The sequence below is a fragment of the Culex pipiens genome, chromosome 3 (assembly GCF_016801865.2).
Source record: "Culex pipiens pallens isolate TS chromosome 3, TS_CPP_V2, whole genome shotgun sequence".
NCBI classification, from domain to species: domain Eukaryota; kingdom Metazoa; phylum Arthropoda; class Insecta; order Diptera; family Culicidae; genus Culex; species Culex pipiens.
Window position 1 is genome coordinate 32,707,078 of NC_068939.1, and position 12,847 is coordinate 32,719,924.

At 39.3% G+C, this 12,847-nt stretch overlaps 4 protein-coding genes across 5 annotated transcripts; 2 read left to right on the plus strand and 2 right to left on the minus strand.

Annotated features, from left to right (window-relative positions):
* Positions 1-4,075: 4,075 nt before the first annotated feature.
* Positions 4,076-4,881, plus strand: LOC120430400 (MIP18 family protein galla-2). 2 transcript variants are annotated; one of them, XM_039595511.1, is made up of 3 exons: positions 4,076-4,212; positions 4,268-4,400; positions 4,461-4,881. In XM_039595511.1, the coding sequence occupies exons 2-3, from the start codon at positions 4,283-4,285 to the stop codon at positions 4,811-4,813; spliced, it is 471 nt and encodes a 156-aa protein (XP_039451445.1). In that variant the 5' UTR covers positions 4,076-4,212; positions 4,268-4,282; the 3' UTR covers positions 4,814-4,881. The 2 variants fall into 2 exon arrangements, with proteins under 2 accessions (XP_039451445.1, XP_039451440.1); XM_039595506.2 differs by having other exon boundaries at positions 4,078-4,216.
* On the minus strand, positions 4,833-6,425 carry LOC120430392 (mitochondrial inner membrane protein OXA1L). Its single transcript, XM_039595499.2, has 3 exons — positions 6,242-6,425; positions 5,145-6,177; positions 4,833-5,082 (listed from the first exon to the last, which is right to left on the minus strand). Exons 1-3 carry the CDS (start codon positions 6,305-6,307, stop codon positions 4,922-4,924), a joined length of 1,260 nt encoding a protein of 419 aa, XP_039451433.1. The 5' UTR covers positions 6,308-6,425; the 3' UTR covers positions 4,833-4,921.
* Positions 6,426-6,696: 271 nt separating this feature from the next.
* Positions 6,697-7,162, minus strand: LOC120429935 (eclosion hormone). Its single transcript, XM_039595033.2, has 2 exons — positions 7,044-7,162; positions 6,697-6,982 (listed from the first exon to the last, which is right to left on the minus strand). Exons 1-2 carry the CDS (start codon positions 7,132-7,134, stop codon positions 6,783-6,785), a joined length of 291 nt encoding a protein of 96 aa, XP_039450967.1. The 5' UTR covers positions 7,135-7,162; the 3' UTR covers positions 6,697-6,782.
* A 2,370-nt stretch (positions 7,163-9,532) lies between these two features.
* LOC120430442 (sugar transporter SWEET1) lies at positions 9,533-11,912 on the plus strand. Its single transcript, XM_039595558.2, has 3 exons — positions 9,533-10,274; positions 10,339-10,458; positions 11,385-11,912. The coding sequence occupies exons 1-3, from the start codon at positions 9,819-9,821 to the stop codon at positions 11,499-11,501; spliced, it is 693 nt and encodes a 230-aa protein (XP_039451492.1). The 5' UTR covers positions 9,533-9,818; the 3' UTR covers positions 11,502-11,912.
* The last annotated feature ends 935 nt before the right edge of the window (positions 11,913-12,847 follow it).

Consider the following 12,847-nt stretch of genomic DNA (forward strand, 5'->3'; position numbering starts at 1 on the left):
TCTTAAGTCCCAATGATTCAAACAATTGTTGAACAATTCATGGAGAAATATAACTTTTCGCCATATGGTAAGGATTTTTCGGAACAGCTATTGTTAAAACATAAGGGTACCATAGCCGACGTAGTATTTCCAACTTGAAGTTCAGCGAAAAACTCTTAAGTCCCAATAATCCAAACAATTGTACAACAATTCATGGAACGATATAACTGTTCGCCTAACGCTTAGGATTATTTGAAACAGGTATTGTATGATTGAGCCAAATGAACTACAGCAAAAAAAAAATCTTAAGTCCGAATGATTCAAATAATACTTTAACAATTCATGGAACGATATACCTGAATTCAGCGAAAATTTTCCTAAGTCCCAACAATTCAAACCATTGTTCAACAATTCATGGAACGATATACCTGTTTGCCATATAGTTTGTATGTAAAGCTAATTTATTTTCGTGATAATTTTTATAAGTCCAAATAATTTAAACAATTGATTGACCATTATCAGAACGATAACTGTTCGCCATGTGATTGGTCTATAATTAATTTGTATGGTTCTACCATACATGTTACGATATATTTATGATAAATTTTGAGGCCACATTTCATAATAAAATGCATTTTAAACCGCCAAACGTAATGTAACTGAGATAGCTCAATTAGATAAGGCGGCAGCAACCACAGAAGAATCAACAGGAGACATCATCATCAAGCGGTAACAAATCCCGGACATTACAAAAAAAAGCTCACCATTAATAATCATATACTTACCATTCCCATTAAATCCATAGTTCCCAGAACATTTGTAAAGTTTTTTTTTTGGCTCCTCCCTTTTCAAATGGTGTCGGTAAGTGTCGGTAAAGCAGTTCACCATTTAAAATCATATTTTATTAATTTGTGGTACGGTTCACATAAAATAAGAATTGAACAGTTTGGGGTAGGGTATGCCTATGATCCACGAAAAAAATCCCTTGTAAAAATGTATTGTAACATTACCTAACGACCTATTTAATAAATTGTAGGATTGTTTGGGGAATGGAAAATGTACGGTTGCACCCTATTTGGTGTATTATTAAGATCATTTAGGAAAAATCATTCGACAAATGGTGACTGTATGGTTGTTGACTATGCGGGTTGTGATTGGCTGAATTTCAAGCAGCTGATTTTGTTTACACTATTTTTACGCAAACATAGGCAAATCGAGTAGACTAGTCGCCTGCACTGATAATCAACATTACACACTGTTCAGTTCACTTTTACACACATGTATGGGATTTTTCAGTTCAAGTATGATTACACGAAAGTGTGTAATCATACTTGAACTGAAAAATCCCATACAAGTGTGTAAAAGTGAACTGAAAAAAGTGTAATGCTGTTTACCAGTGTGTAAAAACCAGCTGTTTACCACGTGCTCGTGGTATAACAAAGGACACAGCTGATTTTGACTGACGAATCATTCTACTCGATTTGCCTGTGTCTGCGTGTAACTAAACTCCAAACTAACACACTCTCGCGCGTGGATATCTCTATGCTGGATTTTGGTCTGACAACGCGGGGGATTGAGTTATCTACGTGCGCATGTATTTCGTGTTTGTACACGAAGGATTTTTAGGTTAAAATTTGTACCCGTCAGCAAAAACAAATGGTAAGCTAGTGTGCGTGAGATCGGGCTCAGATAACTCTATTGGCAGCCACACCCCCTTGGTCAGACCACAGAGCAAAAAGTAAACAATCTTGGTCTTCGACGTAGGTGTACACAAATCAAGAAGAGAAAATTTGAAAAAGAATTTTATTTTTCCTATTCAATGACTGGGTTTGGACTGCAAAATTGAATGTACGTCAGAAAATGATTAAACAGTGCGGTGTCCTGTACACCGACAAATAAATAAGCAGTTAAAAGCCTAATTCTTCCACTTTAATTTTTGATCGCGTTTTCAGTTTACACCTGAAAAATCTTGAAATAATTTATACGGATTTATGATTCCTCTCTTTCCATCATTCCCTTGGATGTACCCCACCTACTCATATATTTTTTAAAAATTAGTTAAAACTAAAAAATAACATCAGATTTTGACAAAATTTATGAAAATTATTTTTTTTAAGCCGCTGTAACTTCACATGGATTGGACTTAGGACAATGGTCAATACAGAGACTTTATGTAAAATTGGCTGGAGGATCGATTCCAGTATTCGGTTTTTTGAAAATTTAGAAGTTTGGAGCACTTCAAAAAACACTGAGGAAAGGCTATAAAAACACTCGAAATATGAACTTCCTTGTTTGACCTCCTAGACCCACCTTCACGTAAACATATCGACACAGAATCAAATTCTGAGCAAATGTCTGTGTGTGTTGGTCCGTGCACCAAAAATATGCACTCGATTATCTCAGCACTGGCTGAACCGATTTTAACCGTTTTGGTCTCATTCGATTCGTCTTGGGGTCCTACAAGTTCCTATTGAAAATTATGAAGTTTAGTAAAGTACTTCAAAAGTTATGCAAAAAAAAAAAGATTTTGGCTGAAGTTCGGAAAATTGTAAAAAGGGTGTTTTTTTGTAAGAAAACCTATCATGTTATACATTTTTTATTGAAAAGACCTTTCTAACGAGTACAAGACATTCAAGATCTGACAACCCTATTAAAACTTATAACCACTTACAGTGTACCTATCAAAAAATTGTCCGTACAGCCCTGTACGGAATCATTATTCGCTGTTATAATTCCTAATTTTATAGTAAAGTTCCAACTTTTATAAACCAACCGACGTGGGAAAATATCCTCATTACAACCTTGACATTGATTTGCCAAAAAAATTCAAATAAAAAATAACAAAAATAATTTACTAATGAAAGTCTCAAATCTAGGCCAAAAAAGTGTCCGTACACCTAATTAATCTACTAAGTTTGATTGAATTTTGATAAAGCATTTAATTAAATGTTGTAAGTTTGTCATTTTAAAGTTCCTCCAACACACTTCAAGCGATTTTTAACTTTTGATATCTTTGTTTGGTTTATATGACAATTCAATAGAAATTTCTTTATATATGTTAAACATTACGAAACATGAGTATTTCAAACCACTATATTTGGAAAATTGTTTTTTAATGCTAAAAGAACACCAACCAAACTTTTTCCATAAAAAAACCGTCGAAAAAACAATGTTACACATGTTTTATTGTCATTTGGGGGAAAAAAATAGCGTTTCAGAACAAAACCGTAGAATAATCCGGATCGATCCGGAACCAGAGTGGCCGGTTGGTTTGATTATTTCCGATGGTCAAACAGAGGATAAAATATCTTTCTTTTGCAACTTGAAGCATCCAAATCTGTTCACTACAGCCCGATTAAGACACTATAGCACGTGTTTTTTTTGCTCGAAAATCACGTTTTAGACGAGTTTTGAGGACGCTGTATCTTCTTTCAGAAGCAAGCTAGCACCATACTGTCTTGGAGAAAGTTGTAGAGCACCTTCCAGAGCATCCGAATATGAATCCAGCAAGATCGCCCCAGCAGCTGGTCACCGAGTTGCGGCTGAGGACAAAACGCAAAGGCCAGCAGAGCCAACCAAGACCCCTACACAATCCCCCTTCCCTTCCCACGCCTTGTCCTTAACATCAATCCCTTCCCTACTAACCCCGAGTAGGCCGCGGGTAATCGGCTCCCCTCCCACTAACATTTACACACAAGATCCTCTGTAATTATTAAGTCAAATGTAATTACAAAAGCCGACTCGGTCCTAACCAGGTCCCAGTACCGAAAAGGACCTAATAAAAATAATTTTATGAAAAAAAATATATATGAATCCAGTTTAAGTACAGCGTGAAACGTGGATTTTATAAACTTAAAAATAAAAAAAAGGGTTTTCCCATACAAATTGAAATTTGAGAGGGCCGGGTACAACCGATTCCTTATATTTGACATGGAATTGCTCAACATCTTTTTGGATTAAAAAAACTAGATTTTATTTGCGAAGGTCAAAGCTCCGAGGATTTAAAGTATGGTGCGTCTCCACCTGAAAAAAGCTCTTTTCATCAGAGAGGAAAGCGGAGCATAAAAATTCGTACCGCTGCAACTAAACTCAGCACATGCGCTATTTCTACGTAAACAAAACAGCATAAACGTCAATTTTTTTTCATTCGCTATCGTCAGCTGTGTTGATAAAAATTCAAAATTCCTGCGTAGTTCCAGCAAATTCAAACATTTAGAAAATTTAGACCACAAAGTAGGTAGTTCGCCAAGCTTTGCCTGAACTGACATTGAATTTTTGTTGTATTTAGTTGATAAACTACAGGATGAGCGAATTAGAGAACATCAACCCCAATGTTTACAAAAGGAGTGAAGAGCGCAAATACACGGAGAACGATGAAAACGACGACGTAGCTGATCCGTTTGACGAGCGGGAGATCTTTGGTAAGTGTGAAGATTTGTTTAAATTCAAAGAACTTTTTTCAACTTGTTCTAAATTTCCAGATCTTATCCGCAACATAAACGACCCCGAACATCCCCTAACGCTGGAAGAGCTGCACGTTCTCGAGCAGAGCCTAATAACGGTGGACAACGAGAAGAACTTCGTCAAGGTCCTGTTCACTCCGACGATTCCACACTGCAGCATGGCCACCCTGATTGGCCTGTCGATTCGCGTGAAGCTTTTGCGGGCCCTGCCACCGCGATTTAAGGTTTCGGTCGAAATCAATCCGGGTACGCACGCGTCCGAGAACGCCGTCAACAAGCAGCTGGCGGATAAGGAACGGGTCGCTGCGGCTCTGGAAAATACCCACCTCATCGAGGTCATCAACCAGTGCATTGCGGTGCCGATTCAGTAGGGGGAGGGAGAGTGAAGTGTTGGTTAAACAATAAACTACAGCTTTATTTTTAATTGTTTAAAGTAAAAGTCGCTTTGTATTCACATTGGGAAAGTTCTCTTCCTGCTTCTACCGTTTCTTAGCATTGATGGCGTTTCCCGCTGGTCGTGGCGCCGTAGGGTCGTACTTGTACGTTTTCACCAGTGGGCCTTTGCCGGCTTTCTGGAAAGAAATTTCGTCGATTCGGGCACGTTCTTCCAGCTCGCGGGTGATTTTCATGTTGGTCCAGGCTGGAAAAAGAGTAAATTTGGCTTAGTGCCTGCTTAATGATGATAATTTTAAAACAACTCACATTCTTTAACGCCCTCCGCAAACTTCTTCTTCTTGATGGGAAGCGTTTCCGGTTTGTGGGTGATCAACCGGTCAATCTTGAAGTAATCTCGCACGGCGGGAATCCTCAGGAAGCCAACCTGCACCAGCGAGAAGAAGTTGCTAAACACCCAGTACAGACAGATGGCGCCAGGGAAGTTGATGGTGAACGGCAGGATGAACAGCGGCATCGCTCGCAGCACGTACCGGACGGTTTGCATGTTGGCCGCCGACATTCGTGCGCTGTCCGTGCCCAGCTCGATCGTCAGGAACATCGTGATACTGGTGATGATGGGCAGAGCGTAAAACTGATCGCAGATGGTCAAATCCGGGAACCAAAAGAGACCTCCCTCGCGGAGCGAATCTACCGGTACGTTCGCCATCTGGCGTAGGCCCATGAAAAAGGAAATAAAGATCGGAGCCTGTGCCAACGGAACCAGCATGTTCTTCAGCGGGTTCAGGTCCTTCTCCTTCATAAACTGCACCATCTCCTGGGCGTACCGGGCGGAATCGATCGCGTTTCCAGCCTGCCGCGCTTCCGTCATCTTCATCTGCAGCACCTGCATCTGTGGCATGTTGTTGTTCATTTTGGCCGCGTTACGCTGACTCGCAATCACCAACGGAAACAGTAACATCCTCACGCAAACCGTTCCGATGGCAATACAACCCCACCAGGGTAGATCCGCCGTAATGTGCAGGAACTCCATACAGTTCTGAACCATACCAACCGGGGACCACCCTCCAAGCCCGAGCGAGGCAAACGTTGGCTCTGCTCCAGCCACCAGGTCAGCCACTTCTGGCGCAACCGGTATTGGTGGCGGTTCCGGAATATGTTCGAACAGACTCTTATCCGCATCGTTGGTACTGATATTACGCACCAAAACGGCAGCCATCGCCGGGTGAACAAAACGGTTCTGCCATTTCGTGACCTTATTTGTGTTCAGACCCTCGAACCGACTTCCGCACGCAGCTATGTGATAACACCGGTTCGCTCCAGACCCGGTCACTGCCAGCTCCTACGAAAAAGGTAAACATTGTGGTTATGAAATCACTTCCACCCAGAAAGGTAAATCAACTCACCTGAATTGTGCTGATTTTGCCACTCAGCGAACTGCGGACAAGGATTCTTCCGGCTCGGGACAACATTCTGTGGAAATCCGGTCAACTTCCTGGTGAAACTTTTATTGGAAAATCCAATTTTTAAAGACAATCCGCTCACGCAACAAAACAGACTGACACCCCGAACTGTCAGAAAAGAGGGGAAGGTGGGATACACGGAAAGAAATGTGAAGGTGGAAATGTGATTTGTTTGCAGCGGTTTGGTATCGATCATGGTAACCTTTGGTAACGCAATCAGCAACATAAAAACATAATGTGTTAAATGGAGCAACATATTTTTTTTTAAAGGGGCGGTACGACAATGCTCTTACGGCCTTTCATTCCATGGTGTGCAGGTGTGATTTTCCATAATCCATGATTTTTTTGTAGGTAGAGTACGCAGTCGGGCACGCAGTTTGAAATGGGCAGATTTAGGATCATTTTTTATTATTTATTTATTTCCATGCATAGTTTTAAGGTCTTATTGTTTAAAGAAAAACTTAAGTACAATAAGAGTTCATTTCTAGGCGTACTTCTTCAACTCAGCACGATTCAAGAAGCCCGCGATCGAGCCTATATCTTCGCAGTCCGGAATGATTTTCCCTTTGAACTCCAGGCACGCCTCGGCACAAACCTGGCCGTCGAAGAACGTTCCGTACATCCGTTTGCACTGGGCACAGTTGGTCATGCACACCGATACGATCTCGTAGCCGCCGAAGAGGTCTAGAATGTGCAAAGGTTCTTATCATGTAATTATAAAACTCTTCAACAATTTCTACATTACCCATGGTAGGATTAGAATTCGCCACTTCTATAAATGCAAATACACAGAACGCAATCAGAACAGTTGAGATTGAAAGCTTTGACGGATTCATTTCGATTTATCTTATCGAATAGTTTGTATCACAACTGATACCACCAGCTTGGAAGGATTCACCATTTATAGTCAAATGTCCTGCTGGAATCCATGCTTGAGAGTATGACTAGAGCACTGAACGATAAGGTTCGTTAGTGCCCTGCATGAAACATCCTTGCCCTTGCCATTAAATACATCAAGCTGGTGTGGCTGGGTCGTTGCTCTTCTATCATAGGTATCTACTACCAAATAAAAATAATACCGAGATTTGGTTAAGGCTGTGAAATCTGGCCAAATTTAACCGTACTAATATCCCAACAGTATTTTACAAAAACTGTAATTGTTCTTGAATTGCGATTGATAGCATAAATAAATTATTCAATTTTTATTTTCGAACGCAATACAGTCGACTCTACGGTTGTCGATCTTCTCGATATCAATATTGCCCCATCTGTCAATTTATTTTCAGTCCCTTCAAACAGCATGCTTTGATTTTTCATTAGTTTGTCCATATAATTTTTCATACAAATTTGGCAACTGTCCATACAAAAATGATGTATGAAAATTAAAAAATCTGTATCTTTTGAAGGATTTTTTGATCGATTTGGTGTCTTCAGCAAAGTTGTAGCGACGTCCGTGATTGTAGGTATGGATAAGGACTACACTGAAAAAAATGATACACGGTAAATTTTTTTGATGATTTTAAATTTAATTTTTTGATCGGTACTTCAAAAGTTATGCAAAAAAAAACGGTTTTAGCTAAACTTCGGAAGATTGTAAAAAAGGTGGTTTTTGTAAGAAAACCCGTCATGCCATATATTGTTAGAAAGGTATTTCCAACGCGTCCAGAAGATTAAAGACAAGGGGTTGGAAACCGCCAGTATACTTACCAATATACTGAGAGTATCTTAATGTACTAACAGTTTATTGATTTTCGGTTAGTATACTAACAAGTATACTAGAATATCATTAGTATACTCAGTATTCCTAAGTAATATTATAGTTTCCAGCCCCTTGATTAAAGATCTGACAACCCCATCAAAAGTTATGAGCACTTAAGTGTTATTTATACACTTTTTTGAGGCCGGATCTCGAATATTTTGATGAAAAAGTTGTCCGGATCTATTAGGCGACACATCGTTGGGGACCATCCATAAACCACGTGGACACTTTAGGGGGGGGGGGGGGGGTAAGCGATTGTCCACGCTCCATACAAAAAAGATTTTTTTTGTATGGGCAATTGTCCACGAAGGGGGGGGGGGGGGGGGTTGAGATTCCCAAAAAAGTGTCCACGTGGTTTATGGATAGTCCCGTTGGATAGGTAATCAAAAGACCTTTCCAACGAGCCCAAAAAATTGAAGATATGGCAACCCTATCAAAAGTTATAAGCACTTAAGTGTTTTCAATACACTTTTTTTGAAGCCTGATCTCTGATATTTTGATAAAAATTAGTCTTATTTATACGCTTTGTTGTGTATTCACTTTATGACTGTGAGGAAGGCACCAACCACCTAAAGGTGGATTAAGTAACGTTTTTTTTTATTTAAATAAGTGCCCATTTTTGCCCACAAAAAAGTTTTTACCTTGTATATTTTTTTCAGTGTATCCATATCTACAACTTGGTAAAAAAAATCCTTCAAAAGATACAGATTTTTAAATTTACATCCATCATTTTTGTATGGACAGCTGCCAAATTTGCATGGAAAATTATTTGGACAAACTAATGATGCTAAATGGTTTCTTTGGGCATAACGAAGGCACTCAAAAAATTTCAGCCAGAATAAAAAAATACAAAGAAAAACTCGAATGACCGAAATCTCAGAGAATTGCTCATGTATCAATTTATATATCAAAAAATCAAAGCATGCTATTTCAAGTGACAACAAAGAAAGGATGCAGCACTCAAAATACATTTAGGTTTAGTAATAAGCTAGTCTATTTCTGGAGTTTTTTTTAAAAGGTCCAATAAACCAAATTTCCAGTTTTATCTTTTTGGGTGTTTTTAGAACCGCCTTGAGTCAACCGCAAAAACTGTAAATTTGGTTTATTGGTCCTTTTAAAAAAAACTCCAGATTTTTATGAGAGCAAAGCTGTTTTTGTCCAGAAAATCTAATTACTCATCTTTTTTCAGTCGAACGTGTGCAAATCCATAGGATAACAGCAAGTTCAATGTCAAAGGGGGTTGGGAAGGTCCTTAAAGCAGACGCATGGTTGTTTAATGAGCTTTGATCGAACACCGTTACCAACCGTTATGCTACCGGAAAAGCTCTTGGCAACATCGAAAGCTCCTCTCTTATTCTCTATCTTTCTACACAACCCACCTACAGCCCACTCTCCCCACTGAAAGAGGGGGGAACCCAACTTCGAATGCGAATACAGTGGAATGGATTAAGCATGAAAACATACTAAACCATTCATACGGCGCCTGAATGACTAAATGACTTGTTTTTATTTTGCCACATCGCGTATACAGAATGTGGTGATTGCGTTTCGTGTAGCCGCACACTATCTTCTCCCAGCCCAACCCAGCTCAGCCTCCTCTTATCTTTGAACAATTTGATTGCGGTAGATTGAAGTGGAGTTTAAATAGATTCGAATTATATTATGTAATTGGGTAGAACCCAATTCAGTGGCATCGACAGCAGCAGCAGCAGTGCCAGCAATTTGTCCCCAACCTTGGAAATATCACAAACGTCGATCAACATGGAAGCCCTGGCCGTGACCCTGGAGCCTTACAAGGACCGGATCGGGATGAGCGCAGCCATTATTACGGTAGTCCAGTTCTTCAGCGGAGTTTTTGTAATCAATGATATCCGGAAGCGTGGCAGCACCGAGGGTTTTTCCGCCGGGCCGTTCCTCGGCGGAAGTGTGTTCTGCTTGCTGAACATCCAGTTTGGACAGATGCTGCGGGACGATGCGATGATCCAGGTGAACTTCATCGGGCTCGCGCTGAACATCGTGTACGTGTGTGCCTTCTATCTGTTCACGGTGGGGGCGGCAAAAACCAAGGTTTGGGGACAGATTGGGGTTGCGGGAGCGGTTGTTGCCGGAATTTTATCCTACGTACAGTACGAGGATCCGCAGTTGGTGGAGTTTAGATTCGGCGTGATATTGACCGTGATTCTGCTGCTGCTCGTCGGGATGCCGCTGCTGGGATTGGTAGGACCAAAATGGCTTGTTTTTCAATTATAGGTAGGAAATAATTTATTTTTTGTCGTTTCAGGGAGAAATTTTGAAGAAAAAATGCACTGAAGGACTACCATTCCCCATTATTTGTGCTGGTACTTTGGTTTCTCTGTCATGGCTGCTGTATGGAATTGTGTTGCGGAACGATTTTATTGTGGTAACTATAGATTTTTTTCTAAAATCAAAATTTAAATACACTCAAACCTCGTTGGTTTGACAACAACTGTTGTCAAACAAACGGGGTCACTTTTTAGTTTGACACCCCTTTTACACGGAGTTTACACACACTACCAAACGTTTGTAATGATAGTGTGCGTGAGCGCCGTGTAAAAAGTGACAGTTCGTCACCAACGGGGTCCAAACAAAAAAGTGTCAAACGAAAAAGTGACCAACCACCGGGGGTTGAGTGCACTGTTATTTTTTGCATTACGTTTTGAAAATATTTACTTTTCCTGTAAAAGAAAAGGTTAAAACTTCATTAAAGATCTAAATTGAGAGCTGAAAAGTTCAACTTTTCAGTATTTGTATTGGAAAGTAATAAAAATACACGGATTCCAAACAAAAGCAGGTATTAGACTATGTCAAACACAAACACTCGCATTTTTCCGTATTTCACAGTTTTCCAAATTCACAAACTTGTTTGCGGCAAAACTCAAAACGTATGCAGGCTAACGATTCGGCAAACAAATGCAGGCAAACAAACAAATAGAGATACTGTCAAAACGTGCGAGTTTGTTTGTCATAACCTAATGCCTACTTAAAGGGTAGAAACAAACTCGATTTTTTTGACATTCATCCGCCATACTTAAGGACGTATTAGACTATGGCAAACAAACAAACTTACCCTTCGCGATTGACAGTTTGACAAACTCGAAAACAAATTGTATGCAAGCTGACGTTTCTGCAAACAAATGTTGGCGAACAAACAACGCAGACAAACTGGCAAACTGTCAAAATTTACGAGTTTGTTTGTTTGCCGTAGTCTAATACCTCCTTTATCCAACTCGGCAGAGCCTGTACGATTCGTGCTAAAAAAAACGTAATTTTGCCACTTGCTGCATAAACTACTATTATCGTTTCCAGGTTCAGAATCTCATCGCTCTGGCCCTCTGCTCGGTGCAGCTGGCACTTTTCGCAATTTTCCCCAGCAAGCCAGCTTCGAAGGTGACCCAAAAACCCACCACCAAAAAGACTAACTAAACTAAATAACTACTGGAAAGGATATGGCCGCGAGTTGACTGTATCATATGTGGGGCGAGCAGCAATTCAACGAAACCGTTGACAATAATAGGAATGTGTGTGATGTTTTGGGGGTAAGGTTCTGAAATTTAATTTAGGAAAATTTCCACGAGTTTTACATAAAAACACAATAAGGTAAAGTTAAAAAACGATAATTTTAACTTTTTGAAATTAAATACATTAAATGTAGTCAAGTTTAAGGCTTTGCCAACAGATTCCGTAAAATCTGACAATAATAGTTTAAATTTAAGCTAATGTTTCTCCTTCAAAAGGTGTTGCTCAAATTCTCAAAACAAGTTTATTAACTATATTGTTATACATAGCTTTAAATTTAATATTTCGACAATAAAGGCTAAATAATTACGTAACAAAGTTGTCTAAATTTAACCATCCGAAATCAAAAGCTTCAAATGAATGACGAAACAAACGTGTTTTAAGTCCGGTTAATGCAGATACGAAACTAACAAAAAAAGGTTGCGATGGGGAGCCCGCGAAAATTTGCATTTTGGCAAATTTGTTCCAAACGAAATCTGCGTTTCATATCTTGGAGAATGTATCGAGCCATTCGTCGAAATCGAGTTCACCAATTAACTATCGTCGACTGTTGTGTAAATTCAACCTTGTATTTTGTTATGCAAAAATGAGTCCTTTTATTTGAAGTGAGCTAATGTGACCACATCTGGATTTGAGATACAGTCATCCCTCCTATTCGGAACAGTCGGCCAATGTTCGAAAAATCATAGAAAATCGATGATTGAACATAATGATTTGTTTTTACCTTCATGTGAAAGCTTTTCTTTGGATCTTTCGATTGATGTATAGACCGACTGTAATTTTTTACGTTTTATATCATGTTTTTAAAGAAAAACATTGACCCTTGAAAACCACAAATTCGGAACAATTTTTTTTATTACGGATGTAAACAAACTTTGGTTCTCTCCAAGAGTACATATTTTGTTTACAATATAATTACTTCACACACTGGAACCGATGAAACTCAAGCTTAGTGATGTTTTATGAAAGATCTGATAACTTTTTTGTGTGAAAATATTAGTTAAATTCAGGTGTTCCACAATTGTGGGAGGCATAATAATATCCCACAATTATGGACCAGGCAATTTGGGGGCAGTGTTTTGCTGCTCTGGATAAAAAAAGTCTTGAAATAAAGTTGTTTGCTCAAAAAGTACAAATTTAACTAGTGAAATAGCAAGAAAATGTCCAAATAAAGGTTCTAAAAATAGTAGGGTCGACAGAAAAGCTGCATTTGGCATGCTATTGACAAATTATCACGAAAGTTTTCCAAAAAT